The sequence below is a fragment of the Equus asinus genome, chromosome 13 (genome assembly GCF_041296235.1).
Source record: "Equus asinus isolate D_3611 breed Donkey chromosome 13, EquAss-T2T_v2, whole genome shotgun sequence".
NCBI lineage: Eukaryota > Metazoa > Chordata > Mammalia > Perissodactyla > Equidae > Equus > Equus asinus.
The window spans coordinates 43,525,565-43,541,698 of NC_091802.1; the positions used below are offsets into that span (position 1 = coordinate 43,525,565).

A 16,134-nucleotide genomic window follows, 5' to 3' on the forward strand; every position below is an offset into this window, starting at 1 on the left:
GCGTGCTCAGTTGCCACAGTGGAGCTGTACACTACTGTGTGGCAAAGTAAGACTTCAATAAAAACCTTTAAAATGGTATTAAAACATTTGACTATGTATATGTATATATAACATAAATAATATATAAACAAATGTGTATTACATATTATAGATAAATAATATATATAAACAGATGCTCATTAGGTATTATTCTCCTATAAATTCATGGATGAACCTGCCAGGGAAGGCTTCCCATCTTTTAGCATTGCCTGTTCTTCATGGAGATTGGGAACAATATACTTTCCATATTTGTTACCTTACTACCAAGCCTGCAGCCCCATCTTTCTTCTGGTAGAGCAACCTTTTAAACATGGAAGTAATGAGACCTCAGGAAGCTAGGTTGTTTTACCTGCAGAAAGTTAAAAAATCAGAACACAACTGAAGGCTCTTGTCTCCTAGTCAGGACCTTCTTTCTTTCCTCTATCACCTTGCCAGCTAGACACATCCTTTAATCCAGTTACAGATGGGGAAACTGAGGCCAGAAACCTAAGCCAGAGGATCTCTGGTCCAGGCATTCACCAGGGTCCGGAGCAAACCAGGGCAACCACTAGAATATGAGTTTCCTGAAGGTGGGACCACTGTGTCCCAGCTCCTAGAGCAGAGCCCAGCACATAGCAGGTGCTTAGCAAGTATATGCAGAGTGCAGAGTGAATGTGTGAATGAAGGCTCTTGTCATTGCTAGCACAAAAAGACAGGCAACCAGAGGGAAGGAAAAAAGCCTCAAGTTTCAAATAGGGAAATAGGTCTGGTTTCCAGCTTCTGGCAGGGAGTGGTGGGGCTGGGTGCTGTGAGAACCACATCACTTTTTATTCACATGGGGCCCAAGCAGGAAAGGATCAAAACCCGGTTTTTGAACTTGAGAGTCACCCTGGGGCTCTGTGGTTTGGGAACTGTAGGGTCAACTTGAAGACTGCAGTGTGTCACTATTTCCATTACATTCCAGGGTCCCCACTTGGCTGGTAAACTCAGAGCAGATTTGTCTGTTCCAGGGGGTGAGAACAGAGGCCCGAGAGGTAGGATTTGGGCAATCTCCCCGTTGACAACAAGAAGCACTGCCTACCCAAGACTGGTGGCATCATAAAGGAGAATTGTTAAAGAAGCTCTTGATTTCATGTGTTAATGGGAAGAGGGTATTAGTAACACAACCCCTCTCCGCATAATCCCCAGCAGTTTCAGTTAACCTGTGGAATACATTATACTGCTTCTCCCTGCCACAGTGTTGTTGGATGAAGCAGACTTTTCTGTTGTCAAAATTTTTTTTGAATAGGTAATTCAAGTAGTATAGACAGAACGGTAAGATGAGCCCCCACCAGTGTTTCCCAGAGCCTTGCTAGTAAGGTTAATCTATTTGCAAATAAGGGGTAGGTGAAGTTTGTGCAGAAGTTGGGAGTGGGAAGAAGGGTATCGGAGTTGAAATGTCCTGCTCTGGTACCACTCACCTGGCAAAGACGTTTGGCCATGCCCAGAATGCAGTATGCTGGCTCAGGACCTACCCTGCCTTGCTGAGCAGCAGTAGGGTAGGTGTATAGTCCTAAATTTCTGGAAGCCCTGGGTTCAGAAGTCCACTCTGCCCAGGTGTTTGCACTCTTGTTTACTCATACTTCTAAGATGGTGTGAGAATGTGCTGTATATGAAATCACATTGCTATACAGTAATTTTCCACTGTAAAGTGGTCTATAGTGGTTATCATTATTGGTTGGATAGCTCAGCCATTTACTTGCTGTGTGATCAGGCTGTTCTTAACCTCTCTGAGCCATTGGTTTCCTCATCTGTAAAATGGGGATAATGAGATCTACCTGTTGAGGCTGTTGTGAAGATTAAATAAAGTATGTAAAGTGTCTAAACCTTGTAGGGTCTCAAGACATTATTCCCCTCCCATAGTGTACTTTAGAGGAAGCCTAAAAGGAAGCCTTTTGGGTATGCAAAAGCACCTTAACTAGAACCTTAGCAAAACATTTCAAATCTCTGGAGCATGCATTGGTCATCTGAGACAGGGGTCCGTACTGGTGTCTTCCCAAATTCAAAACTGTTCCCTCACAAGACATGATTCTATGTCAGCACCACCACAGTCTGATTCAGCCTTCTAATTGCTGTTATCCACACCCTCTTAGAATCTTTTAAAATATGTGAGCAGTCTCCCCAGAAAGATTAGTGGGTACCAAAGCCAGGCCTGTGGCTCTCAGGGCTGTCCTTGGACAAATGCTGCAAAGTCCTTGGAACCCAGTGCCTGTTTTTAGAAGGAGAGGGGACCTCCCACCCTCCCCACCCCAGGCACTGTCTAGAGGCTGCCTTAGCCTAGCCATGTCATCTGGAAACTTCCACTGCCCCTGCCTGTTCCTGTTACCCCACTCTTTACCCCTCAAGTCCCTGAGATACTATTAGATAGCCTAACATTTTCTCCCCCGTGATTCCCCTCAGCCCTTCAGCCTGGGTCCTTCCCATTCCAGCCCCAACTCTCAGCATCCTCTGTTCCTTGTCCAGTTTATTCTTCATCATCCCCTCACTCGCAGTGCTTCTCAGCTCAAGGCAAAAGCTGCACATCCCTCCCTTCCCCTGTCTGGTCACTGAGCTCCCTTGGGCTATATATAGCACAGCTGTGCCTTAGACTGTGTAGAGCTTCAAGTTCTAGCCCCCTCCTTCCCCTACCCGTTCTCCTCCTCCAACACCATAGAGAGAACAGCCTGAAGTTTCCAGTTAGGGCCAGGAAGCCCAACAAGGAGGAGAGAGTTGGAGAGGGACAAGGAAGGGTGTGCTGAATTCAGGACCACCCACAACATGGTAACTTTCCCATCTGTTGTCAGGGACTTTCCACTTCTTCCCCAGCCTGCTCCCCCTCGCCGGCCACTGGCTCCTTCTGGAGGGAGAGGCAGGCAGTGTGCAGGGGAATTCTAACAAGCATTGTCTTTAACCCTTACAACGATCCTCTGGGTAGATGCTACCTCCGTTTTACAGATGACAATATAGATTCGAAAGAGGCTGGGTGGCATAAGACCAAGTATTTAGAGAGTGGTCAGTGGTGCAGCTAACTGACTCCATGTCTGACGCTCACCTACACTCTGGATCCATTAAGTCTGTCTGCATCACTCAATTAGACCTCTCTAAATTAGAATTTCTTTTAGTGTGACTTGATCTGGAAGAAAAAGAGGTTTACTAAGCAAATTACTAATGTAGAAATGCTTAAATCAAAAAAACTATTAAAAACTTGGCATATTAACAAAAATGATGTTATCATACTTTATCTTATCTGTTTACTAAAGCAGGACTCTACAGAAATCTTTTCCTTGAAGTTTTAGTTACTGTGTGTTCTCAGAAATTTTTTAAATAAAAAAAATTTATTTCTTCTATTTTCAGACTTTTCCACTTCACAGTCATTCTCCCATTAGTCCAGAGTAGTGAGAGATGATTTTAGAAATGGCTAGAAGTCTGGTACTTTTTTCTTTCTGTCACTTACTATGACCTTAAGTAAGACATTTAACTGAAGCCTCAGTTTTCATCTGTGAAACGGGAATAATAATAGCACCTACCTCATAGAGGTCTGAGGACTAAATAAAATTTAATAAATAAAATAAAATTTATTTATTTAAATATTTAAAGCAATTAGCACAATTCTTGGCCCATAGGTGCTCAGTAAATTACAGCAACTATTATTATTTTCTCAGTTCTGGGCTGAGATGCTGTGGGAGCATCAACATAATCGCAACAAAAAGAAGCTGAACTTTGCTTTCCATAGCTTGGCCTCAGTTCCCCAAAGGCCTTGGAGTTGATCCTGATTCTTGCCCTGTCTCATTCAGATATTTCTATCCTCCCTTCTCTCACCCCCCATCCATCTCTTGAGAGTTCAGGCCACAGTTGGGACCAGGAGAGGCAGCACAGGAGAGTGTGTGTGAATGACTGGGAGGAGAGTTCCCATGGACGCTGGGGATATGTGAAGGCCCTGGGGAGTTGCTGTGACCCTGGGTCTCCTCCTAGAGCAGTGAGTGCCGGGCAGAGAAAAGAGAGACATCAGCTGCTGGACAAATTTCCAGTGCTGAAGAGCCCCTTTAGGACAGACACGAGGGGTTGAGAGTCATCTAGGGAAGGAACAAAGGCCTGGGATGGAGTGGGACTCTCCATAGTGCATCTACATCTTTCTCTACTTGCCCAGCAAGACGGTATTTTCTTTTTCTTCTCTAATCAAGGGCACCGTGATTGATGAGCACTCCTAAGCTCTAGCATCGATCTGGAGAGGGTTTGAGCTTGGCCAGCCCCCTGGGGAGCAGGCTAGAAGTACAAACTTCGGAGCCAGCCAGACCCAGGTACGGATCATGACACTGCCATTTACAAGCCATGTACCCTTGGATAAGATATTTAGCCTCTTGGAAGTTCAGTTCCCTTGTCTATGAAAAAACTACTTCATGCTATACAGAATAGTTGAAAAGTCTGAATGCAAATACCTGGCACAGAATAGGCATGAATGCTGGTCACTGTTATCTCTGTCACCTGAGTGAGCATCACCTCCACAGGCAGTGTAAAGAGCTCTGGAGATGTGAGGGAAGTCCCAGTTGTTTCAAACTCTTGAATAAATCTCCTTGGTCTAGAAACATTCTTGAAGAGATCAACACCTAGACCAGAGAGCCTGCCTCCCACATTCGGGGCATTTTATTTATATCCCACATTGTTCATAAGAGTATTTGAGACAGTTTAACTTGGGGAAGAACCCAGGATCTCTACCCACTCTCGCCTCTATATTCCCACCTCAGCTTTCCACATGAAGTCCATCTCTGATCCAGCCACTTACGTCTGTGGGAATTAAAAGATTGAATCTAGTTAAGGGCTCCCCTCCATCTGGTCTTTTGTTACTTTCCAGAGCTTAGAGCTCCAGCCCGGAACTCAGCAGATGGGGGGTTAAGACTAATGCCCTGTCCTATCTCCTCCCCTCTCCATTCCTAACTTCAAAGTCTCCATAAAGCCTGTCACTGCTTCCCTGACCCTACAGTGGCAGCTCCATCTTAGCTCTTGGCTGGTTCAAAACAGCAGATGCTGAGCCCTGGCCCGGCTGCTCGCACTCCACTTTTCTAGCCATCTCCTAGGGTAAGCACCAGCATGCTGAGGACCTGTGGGGCCAACAGTCCTCGCTCCTCAAGGAGAGAAGGAGGGGCATCTAGGAATAGAAGTTGCCCCAAGCAGGGAGTGTCTCATGCTTAGAGTTAGAAGGCAGCCCACAGGCAGAACTTCTGGTCTAAAGACCAGGACTCTGGGACTCGGTCTAGTTTGCGATCAGAGCAGACATTTAAGGGGTTAGCAAATAGAGTGATAAGCATCACCAGCCCAGGGATGGAAGCAGGGGGATGGCCAGATTGTAAAGAATCTGGCAAGAGATGGACCTGGAAACAGGGTAGCAGCTCAGGGACCAGAATTTGTCCTGTTAGTATTAATGTCCAAAATCTATGCTAAATTATACACAAACCAATGTCCAATCACTTTAATCTCTGGCTCTGGTGATTCGGTAACCAGTGCTTTAACACTGTCTGGGATGGCTCCGGCTCCCTGGGGCCAGATTCTGCTCTGTAGCTCCCTTAGGAGCAACTGTCACAGACGCAAGGCCAGTGGGAGTGCTAAGGCTCAAGACCTGTTCCTCCCACCCTCATCTGTTGGTTTTTCCAGCTGTTTTCCTTGGCCCAAGGATCACACTCATAGGGATGCAGATGGAAGAGGGGGAAGTAGAGAAAACAGCGAAGTCAGAATGAGCTAGGCAAGAGGCAGATGTTAGGAAGAAGAGATGGAGAAATGGCGCTAGTGGTCCAGCCTTCTGATAGGACACCTGGGACATCTTTTCAAGTAGCGGCTGTGTTGGGCATGGTAAGAGAGGGTCTTAGCAGGCAACATTCTTCTTTCCACTCCTGACTGAGGAGAATCAGAGTTCTTATTGTGGGGTGCCTCCTTCCAGGACTGGGCTGAAGCCTAGGAGCCCCAGCTGTTAACATCTGGGGGCAGGATCATGTCTGGTAACAAAGGCTGGTGGGTACCACCTGAGGGCGAAGACAGCGTGTCTGAAAAGTTCCTGAGGAAGACCAGGGAGTCTCCGCTGGTGCCTATAGGTAAGTGGGAACGGAATGAGGGGTGAGGAAGGGGGCCTTGTCTCAGAAAGAACATAGCTCCTATTCCTTTGAAAAAAGGAAGCAGAGAACTCAAGTGGTCCTAGCCTCTGAACAATCAACAGCTAGAAGAGTAGTGAACCAATGGCAAAGATGCCAAGGGACAAAGGGATAACCCCTGACGATGAGAGTCTGGATGGGTGGAGGTGGTATCCAACCCAGTACACGGGATACAGGGCAACTTGGGCACCACCGCCAGCATCAGGATGGGAAGTAGTTTGGGGTCTCTCAGGTCTTCCTTTCTCAAGGCCCTGGAAGAGCAGGAAAACAGCTGTGGGAGCCAGCAGTGGTCAGAGAAGTACCCTAGGCAGAGCTAATGGGCTTGGGGGAGTCAGATGATGGACTATTTGTATATGAAGGAGGGAAGTCATTGGAGGGAGGAAGCCACTTTGAAAACGCCACTGAGAGGAAACAACTCAATATTCTAATGACAGTCCCCCTCTTTCACCCTCCCCATGGCATAGCAGGAAAGCAGCTGTTTATCTAGATGCCCAGCCTGCCTAGTGAGGTGTCTCTTATCAGGAGAGTGATGTGCTTGGTGACTGAAGCCCAAGGGTCATGTTCTCTGCCTACAGGCTTAGGAGGCTGCCTGGTGGTGGCAGCATACAGGATTTACCGGCTAAAAGCTCGTGGTTCCACCAAGATGTCCATACACCTGATTCACACCCGAGTGGCAGCACAGGCCTGTGCTGTGGGCGCCATCATGCTGGGTGAGTATCTGCTGCGGTCACAGGACAATGAGGGCAAAACTGACTATGCAAAATCAGGCTGTGAGTCCCAAGAGTTAAGGGTCCATAATTTCAGTCCCTGTCCCCTAAGCTGGACTCCTCATCAAGTCCTTGGTGAAGCTCTCATACCAAGAGATTTTTAGGGTTCCCTGTTTAGTTTCTTGCCCCAGACCTGTGGGGATGGTACACAGTTTGTTTCATGAACAGTCTGTCCTAGAGGTGTGAAAAATCACAGCAGAACATAGGCTGAATTTCTCTTTCTCTCTGGATCAAAAGGCAAACAGCTACTTACTAGCTGTGTGACAGTGGACAAATCCCTTTCTCTGAGCGTCGGTTTCCCTACATCTAACATGATGATAACCACACCTGGCTTGTCTACCTCACAGGTTGCTGTGAGGTTTCTCAGATAGATGATATACATGAAAGTGCTTTGTGAACTGTCAGACGGGGTGTTCCCCAGGCTGTGTGGTCAGGTGCTTGTAGCAGCTGCTGAGACCTAGGGCAGAAAGATGAGCAGGGCAGCTGGACTCTCAGGGGAACGGCTTGAGTGGGACCCCTGGGACTCTGCAGTTGTCACTCTCCTCTGGGACACCTGGGAGAGCCAGAGGATGGGTGGAAGATACAGTGTCATGGGGCATTTTTCCTTCTCTCTCACACAGGTGCTGTGTACACAATGTACAGAGACTACATCAAGAGAACAGCACAGGATGCCGGGGAGAAGTAGGAGTCCTATAGGGCCTGGGGCAGTCAGACCCTCTTAAATCAATCCCTGGTATGCTCCTAATAAAGTAGTTTTGAGGAAAATCAACGGTTTCTTCTCCACATGAGGGAGGGCAGAGTAAAGGATTGGTAGTGGCTGGTGAAAGGACTTACAGCAAAGGGCTAGAGACCAAAGAGTTCTGGCCCCCAACTCTGAGCGGGGGGGGGACGGGACGATGACGACAAGAGAGACTCTTAGGGGACACAGGAGGTATAGTAGACCTCTGGTCCCAGAAACCCAACAACTCACACCCAGAAGCTTGGTACAGAGGACAGATGCCGGGAGAGGGAGTGGGAGGGTGGGAGCAGTAAAGAGGCCTCAGTGCTCATGGGAACACTGAATGAAGAGGCAGGCATTCCTTCCACCACAGGCTGCCTCCCTGGGGACTGAGGCAGGAAGAAGGCTGCAGCTGGGAGCAGAGACAGTGAAGCCTCATGGGAGACGACATATATCCAGAACGCAAGTACCAGGACTAGACTGCTGGAGGAAAGCGGGTGGAGGGGTGGGGATGAAAGGAACAGAGAAAGGCAGAGGTCAGAATGTTCTTTTTGCTTATAAACCACGTTTAAGGTCAAATTTGTTAAAAAAAAAAAAAATTCCACGTAAATTCTGAAGACATGGCCCCTTGGGGTTAAACACTTTCATCCCCTTCTCCCTCCCTGAGCCCAAGCTCCTCTATGTTCCCTGGGAATGGAGCCAGGAAGAGGCCACAGAAGGAGCTAGGAGGCCAAATTCTCCTCCTTCACTGGTTGGAGGCTCTTGGGTTGTTAAAGATAGCCACAGCAGCAACCAGACGCTCTCTGACAACGTGGAGTCCAAGTTACATCAGGTCTCAGCTTCAAGTCCAGTACGCAGCCCACTGTAGGGAGCAGGAGCTGCCAGGAGTCCCGGCACTCACATGGGGTAATTGAGCACAACATCCTGCTTGGCGAGCTCCAGCAACATAGGATCATCGAAGAACTTGCTGATGCTCACGTCTTCACTCAGGCCCTGCAGAGAGTGGAAGCAAATGCAAGAATGAACCCTATGTGGTGGCTGACTGTGCTTGAGTGGGAGGCTGGTGGGGGGCAGAATGTCAGCCAAGCTATTTCAGGAGCCCTGCCTTAGGGTATCGTCACAGGAGAGGGGAAGGCTCTCTTTTCCAGCCAGACTGGGTGCCAGGTATGGTTGCCTGAGACCCGTACAGATCGCATCTCTCTACACTGTACAGTAAACTGCTCTCAGTCTTTGGGAGAAGGGTCCAAAAGGAAGAAATGAAGAGGGGTCTCAACAGGAGAGGGCTGAGAGGCGGCAATGGGCCTGAAGGACACAGACCTTCCTACGACGGGTTTTGATCATGAATTCCCGGGCCAGGTGAGGAGCTGGCTGTGGCTCCAAGGGGCGGATGACAATGCTCTTGTCCAGAGGATCACCAGGAACAATCTGAAAGGCAAAGAAAGGGGTTTCAGATGGTGCAAGCAGGCTCCCCAGAGCATTCAGGCCTGGAAGCAGGACTCTTCTCTAGGATATTGGAAATCTCACTTGGGACTTGGAAGGGGAACAGGTCAGAGGGGATTGGTTTTGTACAGGAGGGAGGCCAAGCTGGCCAGCCTGCCCCTTTTTCTCACCTGCCAATGGTGGAAGACAGACAAGGAAAAGGCCTGCCCCTGGGTATGAGTCCGCAGATCAGTCTCAAAGCCAAAAGAGTCGATGGCTGGGATGAAAGCTTTGATGGTGTAGAGAGGGGAGCCTGGGATGGGTGCATCCTGAGTCACATGCCCCCTGAGAGAGAAAAACAGGCTGAGTCCCTACCTACACAGGCTAAAAGCAGAGAAGCAATCTGCCCCCAAACGTACCCCAACCCAGAGTTATCATCAAACAAAGAATAAGCACAAATGCACTAGGGAGGGCAGAAAAGGCTTGGCGCTCGCAGTGTAGTTCCCTATGAAGTCAAAGGGGCAGTGACCTCTGGGCAAGAGTGGGAACACTGATGGGACAAGGCCCTATAGACATTCCCACCATTGACACGCTTCAGTAATTTCCCTAGGAGCTCTCCGAGGAGGGGGGACCAAGAAGGAATCTCAAATTTTAATTTGGGGAAAGCTGGGGATTGGCTCATTCCTTTTCTACTTCATTCTGAGAAATCAGCTCCCTATGTTTCAGAAGTGGAGTGTGTGGGGAAGACCAATCTCCTCTTCCCTGCAGTAGCCAGTTACTTCTTCCTCTGCTCTTGTCCTCTGCACACACCCTAACATGCCTGGGGCTGCTCACCTGCGCCTGGCCAGGACAGTATAAACAGCAGACACACAATCTGCAGGAGCCTGGACCTCCACGAAGTAGTAAGGCTCCATCAGACGAGGAGTGGCCTACAACAGAGCAAGGAGGCTTCCTCAGCTTGGCAAAGGCTGAGACCGAGAACCTGGATCAAAGGAAGGCTGGGGGTCTGTAGTCTCGAGGCCCCACTTCATGCTCTGGAGCAGGCTTGCCCTGCTCGCTTACCATGAGGAAGGCAGAATAGACAACTCTCCTGGCTGTGGGGATGATCTGGCCTCCGCCCCGGTGCAGGGGCTCCTGAGCAACCACTGCATCCAGGATCTTAAACTTGACATTTCGAATCACTGAAAAGGAGATGGGGCAGCTGACTGAGGAGTGGTTCTGGTGCCAGTCAAGGGCCCACAGGCAGAGCAGCAAGGAGCCTCTTGCAGCACTGCGGCTGTCTTATGGTCACAAAAGAGATGGTACAAGATCTCCCTGCAGATGGGTGTTCTAATAGACTGTACAAGGCGTGTAGCAGAGGTCAGAAGGTAAGCATATGCTGTTTGTTTCAGGCCATGCTCAGACATCACAAAGATTCCTTAGAAGTTTATGTGCTTCTTTCCGATATTTAATTATTTATGGATGTAGAATAAGTTCTGGGAATTGCACATTTGTTCCCATTAGGTCCAATCCTGGTCTGTGAACCACTCCAATCCCACGCTCCTCTTGATACCTCTCCTCACACACATTCCTTGTCAAGAACAAGGAGCAAATATCAGTCTAGAAATGACTTCATTTCCAGGATACACTAAGTGGTAGCACCAGGATCGGGGGGAGGGAGAAGAGAGGAAACTGGCCCAGGACATGGGAAGGCTCTGTGTGTCCCCAGCTGCTTCTCCTGCCAGGTCCCAAAGATGAGCCCACCCCCTCTCACACACGTGGGTGCAAGGACGCTAGAGGACTGGGGTGGAGGGGACCGAGGCGCTGCTGCACTTACACTCATCACAGAGGGGCCCCTCCCTGGTTCCCCACTGGAAACCTTGAACGATGCTGTCCTTCACTGAGCCAAGAAGAGCCTTGTCCACCTGCATGAAACATGAAGGCCCCTTAGCAGTGACTGGGGCAACAGCCAAAGAGTTTAAATGGACAAAAAGGTAGGTGCACCAGTAAGAGGACTCTCCTTCACCAGAAGACAGAAAATACTTTTGGGAAAAGAACACTTCGTAGTTTCTTCCACTCAAGAGCTACGAAACTGCCACAAGGCTCCTATCAGTTCTGCTGTACCTCAGAGGGCAGGGTATCATCCACCAGGATGTTGGGGCCAGTAGCATCAGGGCCAAAAGCCCAGATGGAACGGGCAGCCAGCAGATCCCAATCGTACTTGGTCTGGAAGAACTCTCCCAGCTTCTTCCTGGGGGAAGGAGGAGAAAATGGGGGTGTCAGACAGCTCTGTGATTGCTGGCTCCTGGGGCCACAGACTCTGCCTTTCTGGAAGACAGTCACCTCAGCCTACCCATGCTAGGCCCAGTGCAACAGCAAAGGGGGGACACCAAATTACTTTCTAGAAGGATGTGTGGTATTAGAGACCTGGCAGGGAAGCTGTGGTGCCCATCTCCATTCAGTCCTGGAATCAGAGCTGTGTTCTTACCTGTTCCATGTGATCTGGACCACCTCGTTCTCAATGTCCTCAGCAAGGCCCTTCTCAAGAGGCTCAGCAATCATGGTGATCTTGTTCCTAGTCAGAAAGGAAATGAGTAATGAGGAGGGTCAACAGGACTAGTAGAAGGGGCACTTTTAAGAAAAGGGTGACAGAGAAAACAGCTAGGCAGTGACGTCAGTGAAAGTTACAGGGGTAGAGTGGAGCAAAAAGGGCTCATCTTCTGTTTTCTTTCATCTGAACCACTCTTTAAGAAAGTAAAGTTTGGGGCAAAAAAATATGTATATATATTTTTAAAGCTTTAAATGGTATCAGCATATTAAACAGTAAAACAGCAGGATTGCTGTTAGGGAAAAAAAAAAAATTTTATTTATTTATTTATTTATTTGAGGAAGATTGGCCCTGAGCTAACATCTGTGCCAGTCCTCCTCTATTTTATGTGGGATCCTGCCACAGCATGGCTTCACAAGCAGTGCTAGGTCTGCACCTGGGATCCGAACCTCCGAACCCTGGGCCACTGAAGCAGAGGGCACGAACTTAACCACTACACCACCAGGCTTGACCCTAGGGCAAAATTTTAAGATAGGCATATTATATAGAGAGGAGTGGCAATTCCAAAACCCATCCTGGGAGTACCTGAGGCAAAGAATTCCACAGCATCATGTCCAAAGGCACAGGGACGAGAGGGCTGGGGTAAAGCTCAAGTGTCCTAAGCACTTCTATCCCAAGACTCAGGGGTCTCTATGTTCACAGAGCTTGTGATTGGAGTGGAGCTGGGGGGAGGGGAGAGTGTCCCATATCAGTCCCAGGGTCACTATGACCCCCAGCTTACTTCTTATTGGGCGTTTCAGCAAAGCACTTGAGGGAGGAGGTTTCCACCACCGTCTCACAAAACGTGACAACAGGGTCAGCCACCTGGGAAACAAAATAAATTGTTAGGCAGGGTCTAATTTTACTGGAAAGAAAACCCTCTGCCAAAGGGAATTCTGAGGTTCCCCTGACACTACCTCTGTGAGAACCCCTTCTGTCTTTTTTTTTTTTAAAGATTTTATTTTTTTCCTTTTTCTCCCCAAAGCCCCCCGGTACATAGTTGTATATTCTTAGTTGTGGCTCCTTCTAGTTGTGGCATGTGGGACGCTGCCTCAGCGTGACTCCATGAGTGGTGCCATGTCTGCACCCAGGATTCGAACCGGTGAAACACTGGGCTGCCTGCAGCGGAGCGCGTGAACTTAACCACTCGGCCATGGGGCCGGCCCCATCCCCTTCTGTCTTAATCACATTAGTGCCAAGTACAGCAGGCTGAAAGTCCACACCATCACTAAGAAACCAGAATTTATGCTCCTGAGCTGAGAGTAAGTGGGGATCAAATCCGGGCCTAAATCATAGTCCCCCAAGGTTATCTTTCAACATCCGTTCAGCTGTTCCACCGAACAAATCCTGAGGGTCTGTCAGAACTGACACTAGAGACTGACTGGAGAGTACTTGTTCCATTCTCAACCCATGATGTCAGGAGCTCCTTCCCGAAGCTCCCAGGTGGCTTGCTACCGGGAAACCCAGTCTCTTCTATAGCACCAGTCCTGGGCACATCAGTAAGAGACTAAGAGTGGTACACGAGGGTATTCATTCCCACCACAGGGCCTTCGAGAAAATGTGTGTATCAACTGAGAGACTGATGCCATGCAATGGGCAGTTTAACTCAAGGGCTATATCAAGACTTGACAATAAATCCAGCAGAGCCAGCTCCCACTCTCTCCTTGAGATCATCCACTCTGAGCCCTACTCCCCAAAAGGGGTAACTTTTGTGCAGCTGTTTTCCTAACAAAAGACCAAGAATAACTCTGGATTGAGCACCTCGACTTTACACGTATGACATTGAGAATAAACCAGCAGAAGGAGCCAAACCAGATCTCAAATACCATCCTATATAGGTAGCAAGAGATCATGCTTTTCCCAAATAGACCTCCCAGCATTGTGCACTCCTCTACCCTTGGACCTTCCAGGGGAATCAAGGGTTTGGTTGCTTGTAAAATCAGTCTCGAGCTATGAGCCAAGCTCCAGGCCATGCAGGCGCTAAAGGAAGGGGCTTTACCTTGATGTCTATCTCTGAGTACATCTTCCGCAAATCATGCATCACACAGTCCAGGTAGAGCTCCCCAGTACCCAGAATCACATGCTCGCCAGATTCTTCCACCTGAAACACAAGAGCCCTGGTGGTCAAAGCCTGGACTCTCTTGTGCCAGCAACAGCAGACAGAAACAGAATCAAAGCTAGAACCCAGGAGGAGGTGCCTGAATCCACTATCAGAAACAGCCATTGCTCAGCATCAGTTCCAGCCTCTTCAGGAAGAATTGGTGGGGAGAGTGGCTTATGAGTCAGTCCTCAAGACATCTGGACCACTCCGCACGGTGCTACTGGGTGTAAGGGCACCAATTTCATTCCCATCTTAGCCATTAAGGGACAACCGTGCCCTATGTCTGTGGACATAAAGGAACTCTTTACGTCCAACTACTCAGAATGGTATGCTGGCAGGCTCAAAGTTTACAAGGATCAGAGTGAGTCACTTTTCCCTCTATATTTTCTGGAAAATCAATTCAAAGTGTACTCTCCAAGGAACATCTCTATCTTATCCAAAGATACTTGTGGAAGATGCACATGCATGCACACATCCACACACACAAACATGGGTCACATCCTGCCTTCAAATGACAGTAAAAGACAGGGATTAGCTCCTGATACAGTTTCCAGAAGCAGCAGATGAGAGATGCCTGATGGACGCAAGGACCAGTCAGCTGGGGCAAGCGAGGCTTGGCTGCTGCTGCAGACATACCTTGGTGGTGAGGGACGGATAGCTCTTGTTGACCTTGCGCAGACCGTCCAGCATCTTGGGCAGCTCTGAGGGGTTGACTGGCTCCACAGCAATCTTGATAACAGACGTGGTGTTGAACTTCAAGGGCCGGAAAATCTGAGCCTGAGATAGAAAACGCACAACAGTGAGGGCACCTGGCCTGAGCAGGCACAAAAGGTGCACGCGTCAGAGAGGAGGTGAGGACCTCCCCACCCACGACCCATGGTGGTGCTTGGAGGCAACATGAAGGGCCATTTATTGCCGTGTATTTTGGCAAAACAAAGAGAGGAGGAAAAGAAGAAAAGGAACTCCCTCTAATTCCTAGCCTCTGAGTCAAGTAGAGCGAGAACCCAGCAGAGTCAGATCTAGAAGGCTGAGCCTGTGCTGAGGCCTGGAACCAGAAAGCAGCAGTGACTCCGGGTTAGTCCCCTGGAAGTGCTGATGCTTGTTGCTCATGTGTGCTGTGATTCCTTGTGACCCTCTAGCTTAAGCCAATCCAGTTGCCTCTTCAGAAACTCTACCTCCTCATTGCCTCGTGGTTCAGTTATAGTCGCAGTCTTCACAATTGGCTGATCAACACCTTCAATCAGAACCCAGTTGCCAGCAGGAACACGGTTCACCTCAATGTGGTACCTGGAGCAACATCCAATAAGCAGCAATAAGCAGAATACTCTTGGGCAGAGTGTTGATTCCATAAAACTTTACCCAGCATCCGCTATATGCCAGGCACTGAGCCAGGAGCAGAGGAGAGTCTAACAGATACATTCTAGCAGTGGAGGGATGCAATAGACAATCAATCATATAACCACACATACATGTGATCACAACTGATGGGTGACATAAAAGAAAAGTGTAAGGTATTATAAGAGGACAAAATGGGAAAACCTAATTCCTGTTGGATGGTGGTGATGCTGCCCAAGGGGTAGAATGTAAGGAGATGCCAAAAGCACCACAGAAGATACTGCAACTCTCCCAGCTTTTCTTTTTTTTTGTCGTCTTCTTCTTCTCCCCAAAGCCCCCCAGTACACAGTTGTATATTCTAGTTGGAGGTCCCTCTGGTTGTGCTATGTGGGACGCTGCCTTTTCCCTCCTCCAAATCCACTTCTGTTCCCAAGAAGGTAGAAGAAAATTGAAAAGCTGGGGGACAGCGTTTCACCGGTTTGGATCAGGCCTGATGAGCGGTGCCATGTCCGCACCCAGGATTAAGATGAGTAAAAACAGAAATTCTGCTACAAAAGTTCATACAATCCATCCAAAATGCAAAGGCAGGGTCTTGGCATTATCCCAAGAACAGCTGCCTTCTGACCCTAGCAACTTTGGGTGGTGAGAACTAGAAGTCGATAGATCTGCTGAGGGAGGGTCATCTTAACCCCTAGTGTAGGGAGCCAGGCAGCTACTGTGTTTTCCAAGCAGGACCACCCCTTCCAGCTTCTCGGGGAGTTCAAGTGTAGAGGCCAAGGCACGCCCTGTAGGCTCTGGTTGGCATTACCTGGCCACGGAGATCCAAAGGCGGCCCACGGTGCATATCTGGGAGTCTTCCTCATCCTCCAGGGTGTAGTTCTCCCCCAGCACCTTCACGGGCTGTCCAGCATGGATGGTGCCACTGAGCACCCGGCCAAAAGCATGAAACTGAACTCCATCATCTGTGCTGTACATCTTGGTAGTGTGGCACATCAGGGGACCCTGGAGGAGGGGATAAAGTACAGCTTCAACCACACATACTCTTTGAGTAAGTA

General features: G+C 48.8%; 2 protein-coding genes across 4 annotated transcripts in view; one reads left to right on the forward strand and one right to left on the reverse strand.

Annotated features, from left to right (window-relative positions):
* The first annotated feature begins 4,976 nt into the window (after positions 1 to 4,976).
* On the forward strand, positions 4,977 to 7,704 carry HIGD1B (HIG1 hypoxia inducible domain family member 1B). Of its 3 annotated transcripts, none has more exons than XM_070483413.1 (4): positions 4,977 to 5,109; positions 5,966 to 6,116; positions 6,749 to 6,883; positions 7,561 to 7,704. In XM_070483413.1, exons 2-4 carry the CDS (start codon positions 6,017 to 6,019, stop codon positions 7,623 to 7,625), a joined length of 300 nt encoding a protein of 99 aa, XP_070339514.1. In that variant the 5' UTR covers positions 4,977 to 5,109; positions 5,966 to 6,016; the 3' UTR covers positions 7,626 to 7,704. The 3 variants fall into 3 exon arrangements, with proteins under 3 accessions (XP_070339514.1, XP_070339513.1, XP_014704873.1); XM_070483412.1 differs by having other exon boundaries at positions 5,013 to 5,877; XM_014849387.3 differs by lacking the exon at positions 4,977 to 5,109 and having other exon boundaries at positions 5,610 to 6,116.
* Positions 7,705 to 8,187: 483 nt separating this feature from the next.
* EFTUD2 (elongation factor Tu GTP binding domain containing 2) overlaps positions 8,188 to 16,134 on the reverse strand; it is a 38,973-nt gene continuing 31,026 nt past the window's right edge. Inside the window, exons 16-28 of the mRNA XM_014849386.3 lie at positions 15,888 to 16,081; positions 14,920 to 15,031; positions 14,381 to 14,521; positions 13,643 to 13,744; positions 12,386 to 12,468; positions 11,545 to 11,631; positions 11,181 to 11,307; positions 10,894 to 10,981; positions 10,140 to 10,258; positions 9,912 to 10,006; positions 9,269 to 9,422; positions 8,976 to 9,083; positions 8,188 to 8,651 (exon numbers count right to left, since the gene is read on the reverse strand). Coding sequence (XP_014704872.2) covers positions 8,556 to 8,651; positions 8,976 to 9,083; positions 9,269 to 9,422; positions 9,912 to 10,006; positions 10,140 to 10,258; positions 10,894 to 10,981; positions 11,181 to 11,307; positions 11,545 to 11,631; positions 12,386 to 12,468; positions 13,643 to 13,744; positions 14,381 to 14,521; positions 14,920 to 15,031; positions 15,888 to 16,081 — 1,506 coding nt within the window. The 3' untranslated portion in view covers positions 8,188 to 8,555. The remainder of the gene's footprint in view (positions 8,652 to 8,975; positions 9,084 to 9,268; positions 9,423 to 9,911; positions 10,007 to 10,139; positions 10,259 to 10,893; positions 10,982 to 11,180; positions 11,308 to 11,544; positions 11,632 to 12,385; positions 12,469 to 13,642; positions 13,745 to 14,380; positions 14,522 to 14,919; positions 15,032 to 15,887; positions 16,082 to 16,134) is intronic.

What these genes read in the sequence shown, in the direction of transcription:
- HIGD1B (XM_070483413.1), top strand. Translation starts at nt 6,017, where the DNA reads ATGTCTGGTAACAAAGGCTGGTGGGTACCACCTGAGGGCGAAGACAGC. An exon ending in GTCTCCGCTGGTGCCTATAG is followed by an intron (nt 6,117 to 6,748) that starts GTAAGTGGGAAC and finishes CTCTGCCTACAG; the next exon opens with GCTTAGGAGGCTGCCTGGTG. An exon ending in TGTGGGCGCCATCATGCTGG is followed by an intron (nt 6,884 to 7,560) that starts GTGAGTATCTGC and finishes TCTCTCACACAG; the next exon opens with GTGCTGTGTACACAATGTAC.